This window comes from Scyliorhinus canicula, chromosome 7, assembly GCF_902713615.1.
Source record: "Scyliorhinus canicula chromosome 7, sScyCan1.1, whole genome shotgun sequence".
Classification (NCBI taxonomy): domain Eukaryota; kingdom Metazoa; phylum Chordata; class Chondrichthyes; order Carcharhiniformes; family Scyliorhinidae; genus Scyliorhinus; species Scyliorhinus canicula.
In genome coordinates, this window is record NC_052152.1 from 68,558,568 (window position 1) to 68,586,180 (window position 27,613).

The window sequence follows — 27,613 nt, forward strand, 5'->3', positions numbered from 1 at the left end:
AAATCCACAGCCCTTTTAAAGTGAAATAAAAAAGACTGCAGTTTTCCTTTGGAGTAAAAAAGACACCCACAGCTGGAGTATATTGATAAACAGACTATCTAGTGTGGCTTAGAAAAAGCTGTCAGCCATCTGTTCTTGTAGGGTTTTTTTTTTAACAGTGGATTGTTAAACAGCTGAGCCAATTATGTATGCTTGGCTGAGTTTCAAAAGCACAGGAACTAATTACTGCAGTCGAACCTCGCAATTTAATTGATAGTTTTAACAGGACTTTACACCTTTAAAGGATTATCGAGTTTTGATGGTTAGTGAATAGATGCTTGTTTGTTTTAACAGATTGACCACTTGATTTAAAATCTTTGAATGGGATTCATGAGTGTAAGTTTTTTTCCACTATTAAGTACGTGTATGAGTAAGAGCGCGCTTAGATGGTTATAAAAAATTTTTCATCTCCTCATTGCTCCTGTGGCCTGCCATAGTGGATACTGGGTGAGTGATTATGAAGGTGGAATGGGGTAGCAGGGGGCATGGGAGAGTAGACAGAAGCTACCCCAGAGTGTAGTGGATGCAGGGACAGTGAGTAAAATAAGGAGGAGTTAGACAGATTTTTAATTGGCAATGGGTTGAAGGGTTACGGAGAACGGGCAGGACAGTGGAGTTGAGGCCAGTTTGAGATCAGCCATGATCACATTGAAAGTGTTAGGCTCAGGAAACGAAATTGCCTACTGCCGCTCCTAGGTCATGTGTTCAATGGAGGCAATGCTCTGGCTGATTTTGCAATCCAGCTCTTGGCCTGTAACATTGTAGGTAGCAGATGAGGAACAAATCAGCAATGATAGAATGGCAGAACAGACTCGATGGGCCGAATCCTAATTCTGCTCCTATATCTTATGAACTTTTGAAGGCTACATGACCTAAAACTGTGCAAGGTATCATAAAACATAGGTCTGCCTTTTAACCAACTTCGGCAATCGCCCACCTCCGTGGTCACCTTGAAGCTGACTCTGGAAGCGACAGGCCAAGCTCGATGACACCCTTAACCCCATTGCAAAAATCATGCATGGAGGGGTTATTTGCATGGAAACAGGACAGCCAAGTCAGCAGATTTCCTGACTCAGGCTTCCTACCTTGATGGCAAAAATCCAGCTCTTGTGTATGATGGAACTCAGACTTTCTGAGAGACTGACCAATACCAATGGCCAGGAAAGGTTATAACCTTTCGACGAGGGAGAAAGACTGGAGCCAGTACATCAAACAGCTCCTCTATTTCTTCACAGCAAATGAGATAGCAGTGGAAGACAAGCAGAAGGTGTTACTTTTAATGGTTTGTGGGCCTCAAACCTGCAACCTGATAAGAAATCTTGGGTGGAATTCTCCAATAATGGGGCTATGACCCCACGCCCACAAGAAAACGGGCGCAAATCACTCTGGGCTTTTTCCTAGAAAGTCTGGAGTGATTCGCCATTTCTAAGGGGGATAGCAGGGCCCTGGAGTGCTCCACACAGCTCCAGCTGCTGAAATGGGGCCCTGCACTTCCTGCGGCGCTGGCCCATTGTGACATGGAGGACCCACACAGCGGGCAGGCACTGAAGAAGTAGACCCCCGCCCAGATGGTGGGCGCTTGCCGAGTGGTGGTCCCCGATCATGGGCCTGGCTGTCGTGGAGGCCCCCTCGGTGGCAGGTACCCCGACCCCCACCAGGACGGCCACCGCAGCTGCATCTCTGAGCTCCTGCTGGGTGGGACCATACGTGAACTTGGCCGGTCGTTCACGGAGAATCGTCACGGGGGCCTTTTTCAGTGGCCCCCAACTAACGCTGCGTCGACCGCGCGTGCACTGGCAGCGATTCGCCAGTTTACGGAGAATCGCGGGAAGGCATCGTGATCGCGGGTCCGACCCCCCATTCTCCGACCCCGCGTCGAGCGGGATTGTAGTGCGGAGGCTCAGAGAATCCCGGCCTCCATGTCCCCAGAGGCTCCCGACTACAAAAACCTTTGAACAGTTAGTTACATTGGTCAAGGAACATTTTAACCCCAGGTGCTCGACCATCCTGCAGCAGTGCAAATTCAACTCTGCAGAAAAGGCCATCTCCACCTTCGTAGCCAAATGGTCGAGCTGTGAGTGTTCGGTGAAGTGCTGAGCGACCCCAGGATCCAGAAAAAAAGCCTGGCTTAAACTAAAATCAAATTAGACAAAGTGATCAAGGTAGCTCAGGCGCTGGAGTGTGCTCAAAAAGGCACACTGAGCGCCAAAGCATGCCAAAAGGGGAAGTGAATCAGTTGTGGGCAGTATGGCTGTGAAGTGTGCAGCAAGATAAACAGGTGCAGCAGAGGCCCAAACACGGTCCTCAAGACCGGATTGAAGTCAGATAACCGGGAAAAGATAGGCTCATAAAATGTTTTCGGTATAGGGGAGATCACCTCCAGGAAGCTTGCCATTGTCGGTTTATGTGTTTCTGTTGTACAGGACAGTAGCACAGTGATTAGCACAGTTGTTTCACAGCTCCAGAGTCCAGGTTCGATTCCCGGCTTGGGTCACTGTCTGTGCGGAGTCTGCACGTTCTCCTTGTCTACGTGTGGGTTTCTTGCGGGTGCTCTGGTTTCCTCCCACAGTCCAAAGATGTGCAGGTTAGGTGGACTGGCCATGCCAAATTGCCCTTAGTGCCCAAAAAGGTTAGCTGGGGTTACTGGGTTACGGGGATAGGTTGGAAGTCTGGGCTTAAGTGGGATGCTCTTTCCAAGGGCCAGTGCAGGCTCGATGGGCCAAATGGCCTCCTTCTGCACTGCAAATTCTATGAAATTATAAGAACCAAACAGGCCACATCAATGCTTCTCGTCGCTGGGGCAAAGCCTGTCAACGCAAAAATAAACAGCAGCAGCAGCAATCCACGAACCACTGAACCAAGTGGAGAAGAGCTCTGAGGAGAAGTGTGAAATGTACCGTCTGAATATAGTCAAAGTACTGGGGAATCAGTTGGGCATGTGAGGGAGCGGACATTTGATCATATGCGAGAAGGGGCTCACACCCTGAATTTATGTGGTACATCAGCCAAGCTGACAACCCATACTTTTTTTAAATTCTTTTTTTGCGATGTGGCTGTTGCTGGCCAGGCCAGCATTTGTTGTCCATTCCTAATTGCCCTTGAGAAGGTGGTGGTGATCTGCCTTCTTGAACCGATGCAGTACATTTGTTGTAGGTACACTCACTGTGGAATTAGGGAGGGAGTTCCAGGATTTTGACTCAGCAACAGTGAAGGAAGTCCAAGTCAGGATGGTGAGTGACTTGGAGGGAATTTTTAAGTGATGGCGTACCCATGTTTCTGCTTCCCTTGTTCTTTTAGATGGTAGCAGTCGTGGGTTTGGAGGGTGAGCCTTGGTGAGTTCCTGCAGTGCACTCTGTAGATGGTACACACTGCTGTTACTATGCGTCGGTGTTGGAGGGAAACGTATACCAATGATTTGTTCAGTTGAACGGTATCCAGCATACAAGGATGGATCTGCTTCACCCTGCCTCCAGCAGTTTGGCGGAACGGGCCATACAGGTTTTTAAGACTACCATGAGGAAGCAATCAGACAGGCCATTGCACCATCAGTTGGCCAACTTCCTGTTGCCCTGCAAAATTATCCCTCATGCTAACCGGGGAGTCATGGCTGCTGAATTGCTGATGGACCATTGCCTTAGAACCCATAACCCAGTAACCTCGCCTGAACTTTTGAACACTAAGCGGCAATTTAGCATAGAACATAGAACATAGAACAGTACAGCACAGAACAGGCCCTTCGGCCCTCGATGTTGTGCCGAGCCATGATCACCCTACTCAAACCCACGTATCCACCCTATACCCGTAACCCAACAACCCCCCCCTTAACCTTACTTTTTAGGACACTACGGGCAATTTAGCATGGCCAATCCACCTAACCCGCACATCTTTGGACTGTGGGAGGAAACCGGAGCACCCGGAGGAAACCCACGCACACATGGGGAGGATGTGCAGACTCCGCACAGACAGTGACCCAGCCGGGAATCGAACCTGGAACCCTGGAGCTGTGAAGCATTTATGCTAACCACCATGCTACCGTGCTGCCCCAATGGTCAATCCCCCTAACTTGCACATCCTCACAGGCAGTCCTCTGACAAAGCAGATCACCTTCCCATCATCAAAACTGTGCGATTCTCATTCGATGCAAAATAATTTACCCAAATGCCACAATTAATCCAGCAAAACATGAGGAGATTATCAGGATGGCAACATTTTTTTCAAGAAATGCTAACATGTTTATACATGATGTGGAGATGCTGGTGTTGGACTGGGGTGAGCACAGTAAGAAGTCTTACAACACCAGGTTAAAGTCCAACAGGTTTGTTTCAAACCCCAGCTTTCGGAGCACTGCTCCGAAAGCTGGGGTTTGAAACAAACCTGTTGGACTTTAACCTGGTGTTGTAAGACTTCTTACTATGTTTATACATAGCGGACCTAAAAGGCAGCAATGGAAGTACCCCTTCGTGTTTGATCATTTCCACCTTCATTATGCCTTTGTTATAACATGAATGTTATTAGTGAACATGGCAGTCACATTCTCAGAAAAGGCTACTGCTTTTGTTGCAGGAAATTAGTCAACATGGAAAACTCTCCAGCGATGACATTTTCTATTTAAATGAACTGTACGTTTTGTAACAGTGTAATTAAAATTAGTCATTTATTTAATGGTGTAAACTACATCATGACACATAACATTCTGAAAGGTTATTTTACTTTTTAGCAACAGCTTAGTATATCAAATAATCAATGTGGTTTCACTTCATGAATTCTAATAATTCTTGACACGGATAATAGGCATTCCTTTTCTGCCAAAATAATGTACTATATTTAACACCTAAAAATGAAAGACAAGGCACAGTTTTCAGAAAAATAGAAGGTGATCTTTAAAAATTGAATAATGCAATCTCTTTCTGCATAATTTGAGTGCTCCATTTGAAGAAACCTTATTGTGGAACAGTGGTGATCCACAGATAAGCATTGGTTGTAAAATGGATGCTCTAATTCTTGAAGCTTAAAGCTTCAAATAATTTTGAGCTTGATACTCCAGCAATATACTTTGAATTTTAAGACATTCAGAGCCTATAATTTGCAGCGAGCAAATCATACCCACAGAGTCTAGATGAAATTTGAGTAGATCCTGACATTATTAGCAAAGAAAGGAAGGCAGATTATTATTTAAATGGGTATAAATTGAGAGAGGATACCCAGTGACAACTTGGTGTCCTTGTGCATCAGTCGCTGAAAGTAAGCGTGCAGGTACTGCAGGCAGTAAAGAAGGCAAATGGTATGTTGGCCTTTATAGCGAGAGGATTGGAGTATAGGAATAGGGATGTTTTACTGCAATTATATAGGGCATTGGTGAGGCCACACCTGGAGTATTGTGTGCTGTTTTGGAAGGATGTGTGCCTGAGGAAGGATGTTCTTGTTTTGGAGGGTGTGCAGCGAAGGTTTAGCAGGCTGAATCCTGGGATAGTGGGACTGTCATATGAGGAGAGATTAAATTGGTTAGGATTATACTCAATGGTGCATAGAAGAGTGAGAGGGGATCTCATAAAAGCGTACAAAATTCTGACAGAATTAGACAGGGTAGATACAGAAATAATTTTCCCAATGGCGGTGGAGTCCAGGACTAGGGGTCATAGTTTGAGAATAAGGGTGAGGTGAGGAGAATTTCTTTCATCCAGAATGGTGAATCTGTGGAATTCACTACCACAGAAAGTAGTTCAGGTAATTGTGTCATTTCAAGAAGGAATTAGATACAGCTCTTGGGGCTAAAGGGATCATGGATATCGGGGTGGGGGGTGTGGGGGGGGGGGGGGGGGGGATTAGGGTATTGAATTTGATGATCAGCCATGATCATAATGAACGGTGGAACAGGCTCAAAAAGGCTGAATGACCTACTCTTGCTTCCATGCAAGTTTCTATATGTTCCTCAGATTCAACTGCAGGATACAAATTTAAACTCCACTGCTCAAAATTTAAGTCTCTTTAGCAATCGGCTGATTTTTAAATGGTGGGTGGGATCTTGGCGTAGACGTTGGTGGCAATACCTCACTCAATTGGTTGGCTCATCCATAGCCATTTGACAGGTATCAGGTTGTTAATTTGCTTGAAGCGAGACTTCTGCCCCCATCCAGGAAGAAGCTGTCTCCAAGAGCTGTTGGCCAATCCGAGGTATAGCAGCTCTCTGGTTCCAGCAATGCTGTCGAGTGTGGTAGTCACTGCTGAGAAGGTAGCAAGCCCCAGCGGGAAGCCTGCTGTGCTGGTGTCAGGCTTGAAGGTAAGTCTGGGGTCTTGATGGGGCTGGGTTCACAGGCACAAGGGAGAGGGAAAACATGGAGAGAGTGATTAACTTGGGTTGGGGTGGAAGCGAGGAGGGGGGGGGGGGGGGTGGGGGTGCTGGTTCCTACAATGAATATGTGGGGCCAAAGTGGAGGCACTCTCCCCCTCCCCCTTGCCTGGCCACCAGTCTGCCAAATTTCAGTTGGCTGGCTGGACAATTGGTGTCGGCTTCCCCTTGTTGGTAAAATTGCAGTGGCAGCAGAAAGTGGCCGTGTGGACTGCCGCTAGTAAAATTGTAGCAGATTTGGGCAAAATATTGGAGGGCAATCATCACACCGGTTGAACATGCCACAGCATGAATGGTGCAATCGCATCTGCAAACTGAACACTTTATTGTTAGACGTCTGCAGTATGAATTGGTTAACCAAATGATGAGTGGCAGGAGGCTCCCTGTCAGTACCAAAGGAAGTGTGTCAGGCACTTAGCACTTAGGGAAATTTAAGGAGCAATTCATATTTTGGAATGAGGGGAGAATGAGGTAGGGTAGGCCTCAGTACCTGCTCTTCCAGACCACACAAAGGAAGTAATAAAACAGCAACTCTCTGGTCATCTCGTGTTTTTTTCTCCTCTTTCTGTTTCCTTCACCGTGAACTTTTTCCGATCAAAGTCATCAAAGTGACTGAGAAACAGCCTGAGACATCAACATGCCACATTCTGATGTTTCAAATATCAAGTTTGAAATAAATCTGCAATGGCAAGGTCCCTCTAACTTTTAATATTTATACCTAATAATTTAATAACGTTCCTCATTTTTTCAGCTGCACAAAAATGTAAAAAAATCATCTTGCAGGTCAGATGTGTACAATTTCTTCTGAGAATGGCTAGGGGCTGGGTAAAAATTGACATTGCTCTGTCAGCCTGCAGCCAGCATATCTTGTTTCAGCTCAGCACACAGTGACATTGGTGTCAATGTTTCAGAAACATCTGTGCCTTACAGGCCCACCCTCTTCACTAAAAGAGGCTCCATTAGGAAAATCAGTTTGGCCCTTTGCTCTTCAATATGCTTTATTAAAAAAACACAGCTGTGGAGAGGAATGAGTGACTTTTTGCCTCCAGAACTGATTCCAGCCTGGACTGATAAGTGTACACATTCCAATATTTATAAGAGTTTGAAGTAAATTAATTTTGGCAGTCTTAATTCAATTCCTATTGAGCACAAGTTCACCAAACAAATTTCACAGGAAATCTTCACCCAATATTATAAACCTGACAAGTCTTTTTTACACAGGCCACCATGATAGTTGACTTGAGTAATGGGAGTGCCACATTTGTAAATGCACTTAGAGCTGGTAAGGAGTCAATGCTCTTCTGAGGTTAGGATGTGGTTCATAAGTGACAGATCTCCACTCTATATCTAACCAATAACATATTCAGCTGTGTTTGACACTGAATTGAAGTACAATGCTGACACTGTTCATCGAGATAAGCATGGTCAAAAAGAGTTAAGGAAAAATTAACTACTCTTGCAGAAAAATGAGCAGATCAGAACATTACTTAGGCACCATTAAGTTCATGATTCCTCTAAATGTTTTAAGTTATGGAAAGTTTGACGGGACACAAAATTGCTGCAGAATGAAAATGCAACACTCCCATTAAACTTGAATGAATTATAATGTAAGTAAGTAATTTAGAATTTTTGCTTCACATTGCTTGGACTGTACCTTGGCTCTTTCATTTTTACAAAGAGGGCATGATTTAACTAAATGAGAACAAGTCCCATAGCAAACACATTTAGCCGCGTGTTCCCCGGCGCTCGCAGTGCCGAGGCTGGACATAACCCCGTTTTGTGCACCGAGGTGCTCCGCTCACCAGACCTTCTTCAGTGTAGTGAGAAATCGGGATGGCATCCCGATCTCTGAGGCCCCCTAACCTTCTACAAGCCCCGAAGTACTATGGGAGGGTAAGGAAACTTCCTGCTGATTACCTCGTAAAAGCCACCGTCAGCTGATGAATCAGTACTCCTCCATGTTGAATACCACTTAGACGAAGCACTGAGGGTGGAAAGGGCACCGAATATGCTCTGGGAAGGGGACTTCAAAATGTCCATCACCAAGGGTGTCTCGGTAGTACCACCACAGACTGAGCTGGTTGGACCCTAAAGGGCTAGACTGGGACTGCAGCAAGTGGTGAGGGAACCAAGTAGGAAAAACATACTTGACCTCATCCTCACCAATCTACCTGCTGCAGATGCATCTGTCCATGATAGTATCAGTAGAAGTGATGACAGCACAGTACTTGTGGAGACAAGTCCGATCTTCACATTGAGGATGCCCTCTATCGTGCTATGTAGCTAAATGGGATAGACTTCAAACAGATCTAGCAACTCAAGACTGGGCATCCATGAGGGGCTGTGGGCCATTAGCAGCCGCAGAATTGTATTCAACCACAATCTGCAAACTCATGAACCAGCATAACCCCAAGCCAGGGGATTAAGCCTGGTTCAATGAAGAGTGCAGGAGAGCATGCCAGCAGCAACATCAGGCATACCAAAAAATGAGGTGCCAACCTGACGAAGTGACAATACAAGACTACTTGTGTACCAAACAGCAAGTAATAGACAGAACTCAGCAATTTCACAATGAAAGCCTCAGATCCAAGATCTGCAGTCCTGCCACATCCAGCCGTGAATGGTGGTGGACAATTAAACAACTCACTGCCTGCTCAACAAATATTCCCATTCTCAATGATGAAGGACATAGCTGAGGCATCCGCAACAATCTTCAGCCAGAAGTGCCGCGAGAGTGATCTATCTCGGCCTCCTCCGAGATGACAGATGACAGTCTTCAGCCAATACGATTTACTCACATGATATCATGTGAAGGCACTGGATGCTGCAAAGGCTATGGGTCCTGACAATATTCCGGCAATAGTACTGAGGACTTGTACTCCAGACGTTGCCCCACCCCTAGCCAAGCTGTTCCATTACAGCTACAAGACTGGTATTTACCTGGCAATGTGGAAAATTGCCCAGATGTCCTGTACCTAAGATACAGGACAAATGCATTCAGCCAAAGACTGCCTTTTCAGTCTACTCTCCATCGCAAAGTGATGGAAGGAGTCATCAACAGTGCCATCAAGCAAAACGTGCTCAGCTATTACCTGCTCACGGACGCTCAGTTTGGGTTCCGCCAAGGTCACTCGGCTCTTGACCTAATTACAACCTTGGTTTAAACATGGACAAAATAGCTGAATGCCAGAGGTGAGGTGAGAGTGACTGCCCTTGACATCAAGGCAGCATTTGACTAAGTATGGCATCAAGCAGCCCGAGCAAAACTGGAGTCAATGGGAATCATGGGGGGAAACTCTCTGCTGGTTGAAGTCACAACTGGCATAAAGGAAGATGGTTGTGGTGGTTGGAGATCAATCATCTCAACTCCAGGACATCACTGCAGGAATTCCTCAGGGTAGTGTCCTAGGCCCAACCACCTTCGGCTGCTTCATCGATGACCTCCCTTCAATCATAAGGTCAGAATTGGGGATGTTTGCAGATGAATGCACAATGTTCATCACCATTCATGACTCCTTAGATGATGAAGCAGTCTATGTCCAAATGCAGCAAGACCTGGACAATATTCAGGCTTGGGCTGACAAGTGGCAAGTTACATTTGCGTCACACAAGTGCCAGGCAATGACCACCTCCTACAAGAGAGGATCTAACTATCACATCTTGATATTCAATGGCATTACCATCGCTGACTCCCCCACAATCAACATCCTGGGAATTACCATTGATCTAAAACTGAACTGGAGTAGCCATCTGAATACTGTAGCTATCAGGGCAGGTCAAAGGCTAGGAATCCTACGACGAGTAACTCATTTCCTGACCCCCCCAAAGCCTGTCCACTATCTATAAGGCACAAGTCAGGAGTGTAGTGGAATACTCTCCAATTCCCGGATGAGTGCAGTTCCAACAACACTCAAGAAGGTCAACAGCATCCAGGAAAAAGCAGCTCGCTTGATTGCTCCTCTTTCCACAATCGTTCTAGTGCTCCACCACCAATGAGCAGTGGTAGCCATGTGTACCATCTGCAAGATGTACTGCAATAACTCACTAAGGTTCCTCAGACAGCACATTTCAAACTCATGACCACTACCATCTAGAAGGATAAGAGTAGCAGATAACTGGGAACCCCACCACCTGGAGGTTCCTCTCCAAGTCACTCATCACCCTGATTTGGAAATATATCGGCGTTCCTTCACTGTCATTGGGGCAAAATCCTGGAATTCCCTCCCTCACAGTACAGTGGGTGTACCAATAATTCAAGGACTGCAGCAGCTCAAGAAGGCAACACATCACCAGCTTCTGAAGAACAACTAGAGCTGGGCAATAAATGCTGGCCTAACTAGCGATGCCCACATCCCGTAAATGAGTTTTTAAAAACTCACGCAGGGCAACCCCGTTCCGATCATACCAGTGCACAAAATGCCCTGGAAACGACTCTGTCAGATGGCAGTACACATGGGCACCTTGGCAGTGCCAGGCTATCACCCAGGCTGGCAGTGCCAGTGTGCCAAGCTGGCAGTGCTAGCATTCCCAGGTGGCACCAGTAGTACCAGGGTGTCACCCTGAGCAAAGGGCATGCACCTGGGAGCTTCCAATTCCTGGAGACGCCCATGAGTGCCATTCCATCTGGTCCCCTTTGGGAAGACCAGTACTGAAAGGCGCTCGCCACAGGTCTCCGGGGCGAGGGAGATTGATCCCATGCCTTCATAGAATTTACAGTGTAGAAGGAGGCCATTCGGCCCATCGAGTCTGCACCAGCTCTTGGAGTCTGCACCAGCTCTTGGAAAGAGCACCCTACCCAAGGTCAACACCTCCACCCTATCCCCATAACCTAGTAACCCCACCCGACACTAAGGGCAATTTTAGACACTAAGGGCAATTTATCATGGCCAATCCACTCGGGAATCTGCACATTAAAATGAGACTAATTATCTTGCTTTAACATGCAGATTTGCTGAAACATTATCTAGTTAGATCTCGTGAGGCTTTGCGAGCCATTTAGAACCCAGAAGCGGGGCTCCCAGCTTTTATCGGTCACGCCGCACCATGGCGAGCTGCTTACCGGGTGCAGCATGGCCATTAAATCGTGCCCAGTATCTAACTTATATGATGGACTTTGTTGCTGGAGCCAAACTGATTGCACCTGAAGCACCAAAATCAGATCCTATACTGTATACAATATTACAATGTGCCATTTATGGATGGTCATTGTCAATGCAAGCTGATATCTGTTCAAACATTTTCATTATTTTCCAATAAAATTCTTTTTGATATTTTTCAACAAAATAAGTGGAAATGATGAAACAAGGCAACAAATGAGTGTGGTCACTCACCGGTCTCAGAAATAAACCCACAAAGTGGCAATCAGCACACCAATTGTATATTTCTCCTCACACTGATGTAGCTTTGCATTTCTGGCCTAGACTTCCAATCCTGGCTTCTCCAGAAATTTGGAGCATGCAGTCATTGAACTCTATCATGATGGAGTGATGTTGAGAGAAGACAAGAAAGACAGTTTTTTTATGACACGAGCGGTCATTCCAATTCCAATTCTCTTCTTGCACCTAGTGGTACACTAAGGCAGACTTTTGTCTGTTCCCACAGCTAGTTATTCCTGGAACAGGTCACTAGTCCATCACCAGAGACTTGTAGCTTGAGGACGCCGCTCCATAACAAGTGTGGTTGACCAAGAGTCTCTCCCATTCTTACCACCAGCCATTGGCATGTTTGGAAGGATTTATAGGTTGAAGGATTTACACGGGGAAGGGGCTTGGTGTCACACCAACCGGCGCCGAAGGGCCTCCACCAGCCGGCGCGAGTGGCGCATGCGCGGGAGCGCCAGCATGTACTGGCATCATCCCAGCGCATGCGCGGGAGAGTTCGTCTCCGGATCAGCCATGGCAGAGAACCACAGCGGCCGATGCGGAGGAATAGAGTGCCTCCGCGGCACAGGCCCGTCCGCGGATCGGTGGGCCCCGATCGCGGCCCAGATCCTCCTGCGCCCCTCCGAGGACCCCGGAGGCCGCCTGCGCCACCAGGTTCCGCTGGTAAGGACCTACTGTAATTTACGCCAGCGGGACTGGCAAACAAACGGGCGGCCACTCAGCCCATCGCGGGCCGGAGAAACGCCGGGGGGGGCGCTGCCAACGGCCGCCGACTGGCGCAACGCGATTCCCACCCCCGCCAAATCCCCAGCGCTGGAGAATTCAGCAGCCGGCGGGGGCAGGGTTCGCACCGTCCCCGGCGATTCTCCAAGGGTGGAATCCAAGGATTCTCCCGGCAGGTCAAAGGGTGCCCTGACCTGCGCTAAAAATATACTTCCTCCCCCATCCCCAAACAGCCATGGAGGACCCTTCCCACAAGCTTCAGGGCGGGCAGTTTCTCCCTTCTCCGCCAGCCCCGCGCATTCTCAGTGCATACCATTCTCCTCCCACCACAAATAAAGGGAAGCCCCCAAATGGAGAATGATTTGCCAGCTCTTAATGTCCCTAGCATTTGCCCCTGGAGACTGTGCCAGGAGGTACTGCCCAGCCTTGGCCCTCAAACCTGGGGTCTTCAGGTACCTCTGCATCTCCGGTGCAGTCATGATGACTGAGTTACAATTTTGAAAACCGGTAGTCAAAAGTAGCAGCATGACGTCCTGCTACCGGGGAGGAACATCACACAGGGCTGGAAGGTATGGCATAACGCCATTTAATGATATTTAAAAATATTTAAATTGATGAATATCAGGTTCACATCGTTTCTGGCGTGAACCTGATCAGGTCACCGGTGCAGTGTGGGAGGGGTGCACCTTTTTCCGAGATCTCGCTGGCACAGATCTCGTTATGGCCCTCTCGCAAGTGTTAAAAGCCATAATGGGATTTGTGTGTACGTCAAATGGGCCCGCAGAATTGTGCCCTTAGTCTGAACATTAGTGAATTGGTGAACGGGTGAATGGATGAATGCGTGAATGGGTAGAGTGGTAAGTTGGTAAGTGGGTTAACAAAGTGAGTAAGTAGTAGGGGTGGTGAGGTAAGTGGGTAAGAAGGTTAGGGTGTCAGGTGGTGGCTGGGAAAGGTGGCAGGAGGGTGAGGTGGCAGGTGGGTAGGGTGGCAAGTGAGAAGGATGACAGTTGGGTGAGCTGGGTCTGTGGTAATCAAGTCAGATCGGGAGGGATAGTCAGGTGGTACTCAGGTCACCTCTGCAGGGCTTAGGTTGGGTGGTGGGGGTTATTTATATCTAGCTGAGAGTAGCTGGAAGGGTAATAATGTGGTTGAAGGTTAGCATGGTTGAGAGGGTTGGATCAGGGGTTGGTCAAGAGGTTGGGTTGGTAGTTGAGGACGGAATGGGGGAGGGGGAGGGAATGTCATTTCTATAGTTACCCAGGAGTTAGACTGGGAGTTTTCTGTCCAACATTTTCTGGGTATCTTTCCAAGTAAATAAGTCGGTTTGAATTCTCCGACATTAACTCAGAGTCAGAAACTTTTTCAGAAGGTCTTGATGAGCAGAATAACTTCCCATTGGAAGTTCAAACTTCCCAGGACTTGGTAGGTCAGTGCTCAGGAATTCTGCGGGGTTCCGGTACGCATCCTGACTCGTACATCTGGAGATTGGAAGGTCTGGGCCAGGCATTTATATAAAATAATGGGTCTCAATTTCAAAATGTGATACTTGAAGCATGCATAATCACTATGCTAGTTCTATAACTAGAACTTAGAAGCAATGATGGAATGACATTACAGTATTATTGGTTTCGAATGGGATGTTTTTTATAAAATTCCTAAACAAAAATGTTTTTGTTGCATGAGGGAAACAACTGTTCTCTTCTTCTTTCAGCCCATCTCCTCCCATCAGTCACTCAATCCTCTTCCAATTCCACCATGTTTAATCCTCTCACCACAGCATCTTTTCATCTGGTCTTCGGCCTTTTTCTCCTTCTTCCTGGTAGTTCCATTGTTGCCCCACCACATTTCCTCTCTCTCTCAGCAGCAGAAAACCGGGATCATTTCAATCTCGTCTCAGCTACTTTCTTTGATGTTCCCACAATATTCGCTGCTCTACTGATGCACAGTCCTTGATGTTGTCTTTCCACGTCACCACACATTCTTATGATTACTGCACCTCAGTAATATTCAGTCATTGTTCCTCTGCAATATATATCAAGGCCAGTCCCACAACTATCTTGTAGTTTATTTTTTTCAGTTTCAGGAGGTGCTTTTCTATTGCATAACACTCCACTGCGCTTCTTCCAATTACTCCAGCCAGAGCTAATCTGACACTTAATTTCCCTTTCCGTACTTCCACCTTCTACCACCACTGACCCCAGGATACTTGAAATTACTCACACTCTTCAAGCATTCACCTATAATCCTATTTTTCCCCAAAGAGAAACACAGCAAACTCTATCCCACACTTCACATGTAGTTCAACACCTGTGGAAGCTCTCCTCATCTCTTGCCATAACAGGAAGTCAACAATATGCAGAAACCTTCAAGAAATGGATGTAAGTAAAAACCTATTTCATATTTCCAGCATCTGCAGTATTTTGCTTTTGTATTGGTGTAAGTGGTTTGATTGATGTTATGGTGGGAGCTTGGGAGCATCCCCATGGGAATTCTTGTAAATTAGAGCTGGATTTTTGCTCCTGGGGCCTAACCTTGCCACTAAGTTGAAATGTGCATCGGCAACCAGGAAGCACCAGTGGTGCAGTCCTGTGGGAATTTTGGAAGATGCAACCAATCAGGTAGGCATCTCAAAGTAAAAAAAAGTGGGCACACTACCAAGTCATCATTGTGAAGAAGGAACCCTGTCATAGGATGGCCTGGAGCCTAAAACTGCCCTCAACATGCACTTTTAATTGGTCACAATGACCACTTGCCTCAACTGGGCAGGAGATCCTCACTATCACCAGCAGCAACAGCTATCACAGCCGCCAGCGACACCACCCCATCCCCCCTCCCCTGCCATGGAAATACACAATATACTGGCAGACTGGCACGCTGGCCAGCAGCGAGAAATTATCGACGCACCTCCTTCCAGTCCCATCCCTTCAGCCCAATGAAAATTCAGCCCTCAGTGTATGATTGATTGTTTTTTTTAAATTTCAATTGCAGTAGCTGGTGACAAGCAATTCTGCCAATAACAGCACATGGTTTCTCAGAGACTGAGTTCATCATGTTCAATATTTTAAGAGGGTTGATAGTGATTTTATGTGGCCATAATTACAATGTGGAACTAGGACAGAGTGTACTAAGTAATACAGCAATTCCTAGAGGGCATGTTCAGACAGCACCCAGGGCTAATCAAATTATGGCAGCACAGGACCAGGTCAATATTCTTGTCTCCAGTCACCATTAGTTCAGCTTAGCATTTTATGGTTTGTGTACCCATGTGGTCTTCAGTCTACTGCTCGTAACTATCAAGAGATCGACATTTTCTCATTGCTCAACTCAGTGAATCAGTTAGATCAAATCCACCTATTCTGGAGATTGATTAATCCATTTATCTTCAGTGCCAGAATTCAGTTCCCTCAACAATGGACAGTTTACACGAATGACATTTCATGCGTCACAGTAAAATTAGTTCAAACTTATATTTATTTTCCTGGGCAGTCTACCCCCGAAGGCATCACTCCTATTAAAACAGTTCCACAAAAATGAGAAGAGATAAACTTAAACTAACCAGACAATGAGGGATATCCTACAGAATTAAACCATAAAATTAGCTGGTTCAGACTCGAACAAAAAACCCCAGCAACTAACTGATCGCAGTTACGAAAGATATCCTGAAGAAGAGAGCTTTGGAGGTAGACCATTGCCTGGCATGTCACGGTACTCATCGTAGAGACAAACTCCTCTAATATTTCTCTCCAACCTATGGAGTGTCTTTGAATAGCGTTGCAGAATCTCATTTTCGACTGCTGCTTCAGAGTTGTCCAGTCAATGAAGCTCCGAGGCTCACTATCCACATCCAGCTGAGCTTGTAGTGCCCTGCATTCTTTGATAGGTCTCTCCATTGCTGATAATGTCTCCAAAACTACCCATTGTGATGCGCAGTTCACCATGTGACAACGCAACTACCTGCCCTGAAATCCCCACCTAGGTATATGCATCTAAGCTTGTGTGGGATGTGCTTCAGCCATGTAACTGTGTTTCCTCTACATGAGTGGCATCCGCTGAGGAGGCTTTGCCTATCTTCTGCACCTATTCCTTTGTGATGCTCGGAGGACCTAGGGCCTGCACGCCCCGCTGATTTAACTAGCGGTGGGAGAAAGATCCGGCGGACTGCTCACCCATGGACCAAATAAGGCCGTAAAGTGTGTAATTAATGCCCACTAGGGTCATATCCCATTACCACTCAGATTTAAAGTGTGGCAGGAGAAGTTTGAGCCCAACACAGCGGCTGGCAGGTTTGACTCTTGCAGGCGGCTAACCAATAAAGTCCTCTCTAGGTCTCTGGTGCCAATTGGAAACCCAACGGTTTCCCTCAAAGAGCAAAGAACAATACAGCACAGGAGCAGGCCCTTCAGCCTCCAAGCCTGTACCAGTCATGATGAAATGAAAATCGGTTATTGTCACGAGTAAGCTTCAATGAAGTTACTGTGAAAAGCCCCTAGTCGCCACATTCCGGCGCCAAAGCTCTCAGCACTTCATTGTGCCTTATCTGTCCATATCCATCCTATCCATGTATTTTTCGAGATGCCTTTTGAACACCCTCCTCGAGTCCACCGTCTCTTTCTTCCCTGTCCAACCCCCTCAACACGTCCTGCCTGAGATTCTGGGAGGACCTGATCCATTTCTCAGCAGCCCCTTGGCCTAGCTGCAGTACTATCTGGAGCCACCGCTCTGAGTGACATTGCCAGTTCTGCAGAGCTGCTGGCCTCCGATTGGTTGGAGCTCTATGAGGCAAGACTTGCATCTGAAGAGGGGCAGAAGTTTTGCCTCATACTAATTAAAGACCCTCCTCCATTTGGGCAGCCCACCCCTGACGTTGACTCTGGGTTGTGAGGAGCCTGCCTTCAGCATGTAATTCAGTCTCATTGTTCATTCATTTCCATATGTTTAGCATTTGACACTCTCTACAAACAAATGGCCATTTTTACCCCACTAGGCTAAACCTCCAGAAAAAAGGGAGTTGCCAGAGATGCACTGGAACTTATCCCCAAGCTGTGTCTCCCATTATATGCCCCAGATCCACTGGAAAACTGGGAGGAGAAAGTTTGCGCTAGAACTTGTCAGTTGGCAAATAATAAGTTAGGAATCTGACACCAGCTTTTCACTGCCCCTAGCTTTAAAATTAACTTTGAAGTGGGCAAACATTAAGCATCACCAATTCAGAGCCAAGTCTGTCATTCAGCTTATTAGTCATAGTAAATGGAAATTTGACCAAATTCAAGATAATTTCAGCTTCTATCTGCTTTTTTCAACGTGGTATTTGATCTTTTACAATGGAAGTTATTTTCAGAAAGCACTATGCTAGAATATTTAACAGTTTTGAGGACTGACATTTCATTTCCTCACTTACTATCAAAAAGCTTGTTATTCACCTGATTAGATTAATAACTGAGAACCTGTGAAATCATTTAAATGCACCTAAAACATGTACAGCCTCAATCTATCATCAAGCTTCCTTTCCAGTGGCAATGCAGAGCATTTTGATAGCCTTGACATACAGCCCATATAAACTAACAAAAGAACGGATTCTCATCTCTTTAGGATTCCAATCACAAAGAACTGTCTCTTCGAGCCCAGACACCATCTCCCTCTGGGATCATTAATCACTACAATCTAATCAATAAAACACAGAACTAGTCACCACTCTGATCGTTTACTCAGGGGATTGAATTAATCATGTATTCTGTAATGGGGGTCCACGATATCTTGCCATTTAGTTGGTAAATCGGGAAATGTTTTCACCTTGCAACAGCTTTCAACAGCACAAGCCTGCATTTAGGAGAAGCAGAATCCATGCTTGAAAGAAGCTCATATATTTATACTTGGTTTATTCTCAGTTCGTTTTCAAAAAAAGATTTATTCTACATAAAGCTTCTGGAAACACTTTTTCTTAAAACAGAATTTTAAATAATTAGTCAGCTTTGTGTATGGATTTTAATGAAAATACACACTGTACCATCACCTAATATCAGGAGGACATTATCTTTTAATGTAAAATGTCATTGTAAAGAATTGCTGGAGTCCCACTACAATGCAGCTGATCCAAGTTTCAGGGAAAACAAGGGTAAATTATAGATGGAATAAGAAGATGCAGTGCCAGATCTGCCCTCACTCAGAATGGCAACCCTGGTAGGCTATCATGGTAACAACATCGTAAAACTTTCAAAGAGTGAACTATTCTGATTTCTAAACTAATAATGCAGAAATCTCAGCTGGAATTTTCCAGCCGGTCACACCGGCCGGATTGTCCAGTCCCGCCAACGGCGCACGTCCTCCGTGGGTTTCCAAGGGCTACATTCAGTGAGAAGCCCCGTTGACAACGGCGGCACCAGAAGATCTTTTGCAGCGGGTTGCATAGAAAACCCCGCCCATCATGTTAATTGAACTTAAAGCGATGAGACCACACTGGGCAAAAAGGACAAGCTACCAACCAACAACAAACAAGCACAACAAAACCGGTCAGTCAAATCAACTATCTTTTTGAATCCAGTAATCAAGAGTCCTTACCTCCCTTTCGCTGCTAGCTTTCCCCCAAGGCCAGGAGCAACTTGACCATGGTGAAATTTACCATGGAGATAAAATGTGAGACGTTGTAGGTTGATTACCTACACACTATCTTGCCTCCATTAAAACAGGGTATGGGAGCGTTCAGAGTTAGGTTTGGGTTTGAGATTTTTAAATATTTCATCCCGCCCAACCTAAACCCCATTCCGCCCATGTTGTTAAGTTGGGTGCGTATTCGAGGGAGTGCGTCGTATGATCAGAGTTCTCACCTTGTTACTCTGGAACAACAACAACTTGAGCCCACCATAACAACCAGATGATAGAAATTACGGCCATAAGATACAAACGGCAAGAAAATAAATCTTTTTAAAAAAACATTTATATTACCCAATTCATTTTTTTCCAATTAAGGGGCAATTTAGCGTGGCCAATTCACCTATCCTGCACACCTTTGGGTTGTGGGAGTGAAACCCAGACAAACACGGGGAGACTGTGCAAATTCCACACAAACAGTGACCAAGGGCCGGATCGAACCTGGGACCTCAGTGCCATGCAGCAGTGCTAACCACTGTGCCACTCTGTTGCCCGCAAGAAAATAAATCATAATTGTATGCAACATAAATCATTAAAATAAATTAATGGTTGTACAGCCAAGTAGTTGATGTCATACAGATTGAAAAGTTAAAGTGACGATCATGAATCAACAGTACCAGTGAATTTAAATGTACCCATAGTCTCCACTTCTCTCACATGATGAAGCTCCGTGAGCAACATTCAAAAAGAAAGCCTTCTGAGCTCTTGCACTGCAAAGGCTGGCTCCTGTCAGTTGCAGTGGTATGTGGTCAATAAGCTGCAGAGTGAGTAATGGGGTTTGATGGGATTCTACTTCCAGACCCATGAGACCTGCACCAGCAAGGTGAAAATTCAAACTGACCTGGGATGCAAGAGTTGGGCAGGTTTCAAGGCCATGACGTGTCTGGCTGGAGAATGATCGATAGAATGGTGATGCATTATATCAAACAGACAACTTCTTGAATGGAAGCAGTTACACCGACAGTGAATCAGATTATTTATGCTATGTTGATGTTTTGGAAATTGTTGCAGCTTTATCAGCCTTAATGAGCAATTTTTCAATTAAAACACAAGAATGGAATATTTTTGCCAATGTTTGTACATAAGCAGTAAAGCAGTGAATTCATGCTGACATAGCTTGTTGTGTCTATAAAGCATTGTCACGCCATTATATGATGTCTGTATCTGTGAATCTCCATTCAATGAATCCCCTGTCTCACAGGAAGGAAGGAAATAATGTTAAGATTGGCATTCAGTGCCATTCTTGTGTATCTTGACGTACGCCTATTTGTAAAATCTCTCTTTCATCTCCTTCCTCTACCCTCTTACCTTCTTAATTTGACATATTCCCTTTTCTCCACACTTGCATTCTGCTCTCTGCCAAATTATCTAACCCTCGTTTTAGTGTTCTGGAAGCAGGAACTGAAGGCACTGTTGCTAAGTTTGCAGATGATACAAAGATCTGTAGAGGGACTGATGTGACCATCAATTCACTCGAGACGGGAGTAGAAGTAAACTGTGGCTTTAATCAACTTAGAACAGTGCCTGCCTGCGACTGCTCCAATACTGAGAATCACCTACAGGTCGACTGCTCTTTATACCTCCCTTCAAGGGGAGGAGCCATGGGCGGAGCCCATACAGGCCCCAAAATGTTCCCCTATGGATAATGCCATACAATGGCCCATAGGAGGAGCCCACAAGGGCAACAGCATAGCACAGATATAAATACAAGGGCAACAGCACAGATACAAATAAAATGGTGGATTATTGGCATAATACATTCACCACAGGGACAGCTAGTTTGAAGAAAGGGGGGGTGCTGCAGAAGGACTTGGACAGGCTGGGAGAGTGGGCTAAGAAGTGGCAGATGGAATACAATGTGGAAATGTTTAAGGTTATGCATTTTGGAAGAAGGAACGGAGGCATAGACATGTTTCTAAATGGGGGAAATGCTTAGGAAATCAGAAGCACAAAGGAACTTGTGAGTCCTTGTTCAAGATTCTCTTAAGGTTGTCATGTCTCACTCATTAGATTTAATCTTTTGACGAGGTGACAAAAATGACTGACGAGGGAAGGGCTGTGGATGTTGTCTACATGGACTTTAGTAAAGCATTTGATAAGGTCCCTCATGGCAGGCTGGTGCAAAAGATTAGATCACATGGGGTCAGGGGTGAACTAGAACTAGAACTGCCTTGGTCATAGGAGACAGAGGGTAGCAGTGAAAGGGTGTTTTTCTGAATGGAGGCCTGAATGGTGTTCCGCAGGGATCAGTTCTGGGATCTTGACTCTTTGTAATATATATAAATGACTTGGAAAAAACATAGCGGGTCTGATTAGCAAGTTTGCAGATGCTGCGAAGATTGCAGGAGCTGCGGACAGTGATGAAGGTTGTCATAAAATACAACAGGATATAGATAGGCTGCAAAATTGGGCAGAGAAATGGCAGATGGAATTTAACCCGGGCAAATGCAAGGTGATGCATTTTGGTTGATCTACTTCAGGTGGGAGCTATAGAATAAATGGCAGAACCATCAGGAGCATAGAGACACAGAGAGTTCTGGGACGCAAGTCCACAGATCTTTAAAAGTGGCAGCACAGGTGGAAATGGTGGTAAAGAAAGGATATGGCATGCTTGCCTTCATAGGACGGGGTATCGAGTATAAAAACTTGAAAATTATGTTACACTTATATGGAATGTTGATTCGGCCACATTTGGAATACTTTGTCCAATTCTGGTCACCGCACTACCAGAAGGATGTGGAGGCTTTGGAGAGAGTACAGAAAAGGTTTACCAGGGTGTTGCCTGGTATGGAGAGTATTAGCTATGAGGAGAGATTGAATAAACTGGGATTGTTCTCCCTGGAGAGACAGAGGCTGAGGGGCGACCTGAGAGAAGTTTATAAAATTATTAGGGGCATAGATAGGGTGAACAGTTGGAGGCTTTTTCCCAGAAATGACAATTACAAGAGGGCACACGTTCAAGTTGAGGGGGGGGGGGGGGGGGGGGGGGATGATCCTTGGAATGAAGAGCTTGTCGAATGAGCAACGGTTGAGGACTCTGGGTCTGTCCTCGTTGGAATTTAGAAGGATGAGAGGGATTCTTATTAAAACTTAAAGGCCTCCTGTGAGGCCTGGATAGAATGGTCGTGGAGAGAATGTTTCCACTTGTCGGCTAAATCACTGAGTGTCTTTAAAACAGAGATACATAAGTTCTTGATTAATAAGGGGATCAGGGGTATATGGGGAGAAGGAAGGAGAATGGGGATGAGAAAAATATCAGCCATGGTTTAATGGCAGAGCAGACATGATGGGCCGAGTGGCCTAATTCTGCTCCTATGTCTTTTGGTGTTCCCTTTCTGATTCTTCCTCTTGTTCGGTTCAAGCCCTTTCCCTGACCCTTCTGGCTAGGTTTACTAATCCTTTCACTGATATCACTGTGACTGCTGCTCAGAGACTGGTGATCTATGGCAACCCACAATTTTCTTTTTCCTCCTTGGCCTTTAACTCTCACCTCATCTCCTTCTCCACTACATTACCGTCCTCCCTCCCTCAGCTAGTAACCTGCCTATACCTTTCCTCATTCCAATTACCCTACTTTATCATTCTCCTCGCCCCGGTCTCTAACCCTGTTCAACATTCTTCCTTTCCCGAAAGTCCATTCTTGCTTCAACACCTCCTAGTTTTTCTCTTCCTTCAGCCTTTAATCCTTTCACAGCTTAATCCTGCACTAATTTCCAGCTGGACCCCATCCTGTCCCACCTTGAAACTCATTTCAACAATAAAAGGTTAGAAATGGGCCTAATGGCCGGAAACCATGGTGGTGGGGGAGGGGTTGGGGTTGCAGGAGTTTCTGGGTATACTAGACAGTGGTGGAATTGCGATGGCCTGGAGAAATCCGGCGGGAGGCAAAAAGCCGGTTTCGTGCCAGGCATCAAACCCATTGCGAGTGTCCCAGCCCACTCTGCAGGACCCAATGAGGTCACTGCCCAAGCCCGGCAGGAACATGCAAGTACCTCTGTGGTAAACCACGTTATTGCACTATATGTATTGAATTGTATTGTGCATGCCTGGCCTTGTCCAGGCTTGCTCTGCCTGTGGCTCCTCCCCTTGCCCTTCTGTATAAAGGTGGCAAGTCTCCACCTCCGACCCAGTGTGGGTCCAGAGGCAGGAGGCTTGCTGTTTAGTGTATTAAAGCCTCAGTTATGTTCATCAGTCGTCGTGTGTTATTGATGGTGTATCAATTTAATATACTAAACTCCTGAAGGTGAACTCATCACTCAAGCCTGATTGCTTGGAGCTGGACCCACAGGCAGCCGACAATACAGAAACGTTTGAACACTGGCTAAGCTGCTTCGAAGCGTACCTCGCATCCTTCAACAAAGACTTCACAGACCTCCAGAAGAAGCAGGTCCTCCACGCACGGGTGAGCCCAAGAGTCTTTCTGCTCATCAGGGACGCCCCCTCGTAAGCAGAGGCAATAACGCTGTTAAAAGGACAGTACGTGAAATCCGTTAACCACGTATATGCGAGGCATCTCCTCGCCAGGAGATGGCAACGTCCTGGGGAATCACTCGCAGAATTCCTGCGTGCCTTGCGCATCTTCTGCTGGAACTGTGACTGCCGGGCGATATCGGCTACCCAGCACGCGGAGCTGCTGATCAGGGATGCTTATGTCGCGGGCATGAACTCTAACTATACCCGTCAGCGGTTACTGGAAGGGGGGACACTCGGCAAAAACATGTCTAGCAAAACATGTTCAAGCCAGTGATAGCAAAAGTTTAAATTTAAAGAGCGTATGAATGCAGAGTGTTTAGTGCTGCGTGAACCATATAGTGTTGCAAGCTGACAGTCTCCGACATTGGCACCGACATTGCAAGATACATTCGATGACAAGAGCTCACCTTGAGAGCTGGTTCCCATTGAGCTGAAGAAGCAATGTAAATCGCTCCCAACTTGGCCATAAGATGGCTTCAGCATTTAATGCATTCATACATATGGGGAGGCAGTGGCATAGTGGTATTGTCACTGGACTCATAATCCAGAGACACAGGTTCGAATTCCACCAGGGCAGATGGCTGAATCTGAATTCAGTAAAAATCTGGAATGAAAAGTCGAATGACGACCATAAAACCATTGTTGGTTGTTGTAAAAACCCATCTGGTTCACTAATGCCACTTAGGGAAAGAAAGCGGACATCCTTACCTGCTCTGGCCTACATGTGACTCCAGGCCCACAACAATGTGGTTGACTCTGAATGGCGTCAGGGATGGGCAACAAATGCTGGTCCAGCCAGCGACGCCCACATCCCATGAACGAATAAAGAAAAAAAAAATGTCAAGCTTCCAGGCAAGGTGCAACAGAAATTGAAGACGGAATTCTCAGCTTCTAAACAACTGCAAAAATCTGGAAACTGCTGGTGACATGGAAGTTGCCCGTAATACAGAGTGAGGCGCAAGCAGATAGATGATTGCATAGTGGTGGATACGTATCATAAATGGGAGTATTCCCATTGACTGAAGTGCCTATAAATGCATGGAGCATTTTGAGTCTTTGCACTGCAAGGTTGTTATTTTTCTCCGATAATGCATTAGTTAGAATGTGGTGAGCTCAGTTGTTTCAAACATTGGTTCAATGACCACATTCACATGGTGCACTGATATATTTTACTTCAAGATGTTAGCCAGTGCACTCCCGTGAAACCCCTTAATATGAATGAAAAGATAAATTACGGATTAAGCCAGCTGGTGTTTGTAAAAAAAAAGAAGCATGTTCACAGAGTTGGAGATGATGCACTTTGCCTTGCCCAATCCCAAAATATTGTTTCATATGATGCACATGAACACTCAATCACATACGATTAGACTTTAAAGGCAAATTAAATGCAGAAACCTGCAGCACAAAAATAAATGAAATAAACTGGACAGCATACAAGCTCCTGAATCCAATTAGTTGGCCTAGTGGTCTGGCCTTCGGCCAATCTGCTGCATTTTTTAAAAAGCTGTCACATAGAGATCACACTGGTTTGCACATTCTTCTTTGTTTTGGAGAACAACCAATGAAGAAATAAAAACATGAAGTCTGACTTCAGCAGAACCAAAAATGAAGCATCTTATGAAACAAAGCTTTGACGATATTTTGTGTGTGGAAAAGATAATCTCCCCTTCTGTGCCCACTGCTCACAGGAGCGACCTCAAGCAAAACAAGGGAACACAAGCCTCCTTCTCCAGCATCACTCGGGCAACGACATGACTGTGGAATAGATACAGGCAGGCAGGCAGCCAGAGCGATCCCTCTTACTCCCCAACCCGCCCTTCCCATCCTAAACTTGTGAACTGGCACCTGATCAGATCTTAGGGAGCAGACCCACAAGAAGGTGACCCGACTGCCACATCCCTCCCCTTCTAAGAAACTTTTAGACTCTTCCAATGTGCAAGCGTTTTTTCGGTCAGTTGCATTTTACATGTGGCCTTCCTGACGTTTTATTTCAGTGAAAGTAATGTTTTCAGATGATGCACAAACGTTGAAAAGACGGAAATGTTATTTGCTGCAGGCCCAGTGGTGCGTGCGGTTTGAGTAACAGTCAATGGGAGTTTAGCCACATAGGCCATAATACCCACAGGAATCAGATACTGGCCACCTTCTGCACAGAATAATCAAAACCAGTCAGACTAGTAAAAATAAAACCTCAAATGCTCCTAAATGAAATGGAGCTGCAGTCTATACAAATGCCTGGAGCACCGCTGCACATTGACTTTTTCTCTCCACACGTCAATGAACAACAATCTCAACTTTAAGGCAATGTATTTATTCTTCAAAAGGCACAAGCCTTTTGATGCAGCTCTGCTGCTAATCTTTCCAGCCAGTTTCACCAAATTTGAAACATTGTGGTTTCCATGGTCACAGCACTGCTTCCTGGGATTTTCAATCGATTCCTTTCTTCACTCGGGTCTGAGGTGAAGTGATTCAAACATTTCAATGGGAGAGACTTAAAAAGCAGCATTTTCCATTTCAAGTAGCAAGTTCATCCACGCCGCTTATCATTTACGTAAATAACATGACACCAAGTGCAATCTGTACAGTCAGTACTCTCATTAAAATAGCATGAAGGACACTTGATTCTAAACATTCCCAAAAGGATATCTTGTTTGGCAGAGAAAAGTGCCCAGATACTGACCTCTTTTTTTTGAATGCACAGTGGTTTCTATTTGCTCTAGAGAAAGAAACATAAAGATTACATTTATATGGAAAAAATTGCTTTCAGAATAAATTCACAGCTTGTCCTGGAACTAGCCTCTCGTCAGCCAGTGGTAGGGAAATACTGCCATCTGCTGGGCAATAGATGATGCCACAACAGAATACAAAGTTCAAGTTGCAATCTCCTTGTTATGTACCGTTTTCATATGAGCTGTAAAAATACTGGATCATCCAAATCTCTAACTGTTTGAAGCATCTTATAATCCTGCCAAATCCACAAATGTATTACTGCTATTGGAAAGTCACACAAGAAGGGCATGTTTTCGAGTAAGACAATCAAAATAAACATGCAGTTAAAGGAAATAAGGCTGACCCCGTCCATCACGACTCTGATCTGCCTTCCCCTATTGCGATTACTCTTCCCACTTGCTGTCAATGGCTTTCTGGTTGTTTATTTCACTATTTTGTTTCCTTTCTTTAATACACCATTCCCCATCATTTGCTTCTCATTTAAGTTGGTCCGCTTCTTACTCCTGCCTCCATTGCATGTTTTCATCGTCTCTATTGCTTAATTTCTCACTTTCATTACTCTTGTTCTGGTTAATTATTGCCTTTTTTTAAAATAAAATCACTGTTTTATGTGCCCTCTTTCTTTCCCACTCCCCCATCTGTTGAGCCAGGTGGTACCTATGAAACGTCTTGAGCTCTTTCCTTTTCCAAATGGACGCCCAAGCTTCGGTATTCCCTGGTCTTGTCTTCTCCATTTGTCACCTCTATCTCCTAAGCTGAACAATTCACTGCAATCACTACAGGGCTGTCACTTACTAAAGAGAAACAATCAGTAAAACCAGGGAGTGAAATAAGGCAAAGGAGATATCGGAAAGACCTATTGCCTGAGAAGATTTGGAAATGTTGGCGAAGGAAAAAAAAACTAGATCACATTTAGTCATACCCGAAAACCGCGCCCACCTGTTTCTGTAACTCCAACGGTGAAAGCTGGTGATCCAGTCAGCAGATCTTTCTTCCAGTGCAGGAGCAGCGCAGCATAGGGAGTTTGATAAATAATTGAAATGGAATGAGGAAGTTGTTTTGCTAAATGCTGGAATACGTGATGATTTGGTGAGCGGAACTTTCATTAAGAGGGTAGCCAAGGTAACTGGATGCATATTTTTGCCTTCAACATAGCCAGTCATTGGTTACGTTACAATAGCAGCTCAGGAATTCAAACCATTGATCTCATTTGTGAGGTTAATCTAATAACATGCAATATTGTGTGCAATGTTTAGAGATAAGTGGAGAACAGTGA

General features: G+C 45.5%; 1 protein-coding gene across 3 annotated transcripts in view; it reads right to left on the bottom strand.

The window, feature by feature from the left end:
* Positions 1-27,613, bottom strand: part of LOC119969047 (limbic system-associated membrane protein-like) — a 1,027,481-nt gene that overhangs the window by 13,631 nt on the left and 986,237 nt on the right. The window contains exon 8 of one of the 3 annotated variants that reach the window (XM_038802217.1): positions 26,288-26,323. The exons of the other annotated variants lie outside the window; for them this stretch is intronic. Coding sequence (XP_038658145.1) covers positions 26,288-26,323 — 36 coding nt within the window. The remainder of the gene's footprint in view (positions 1-26,287; positions 26,324-27,613) is intronic. 3 annotated transcript variants of the gene reach the window in all.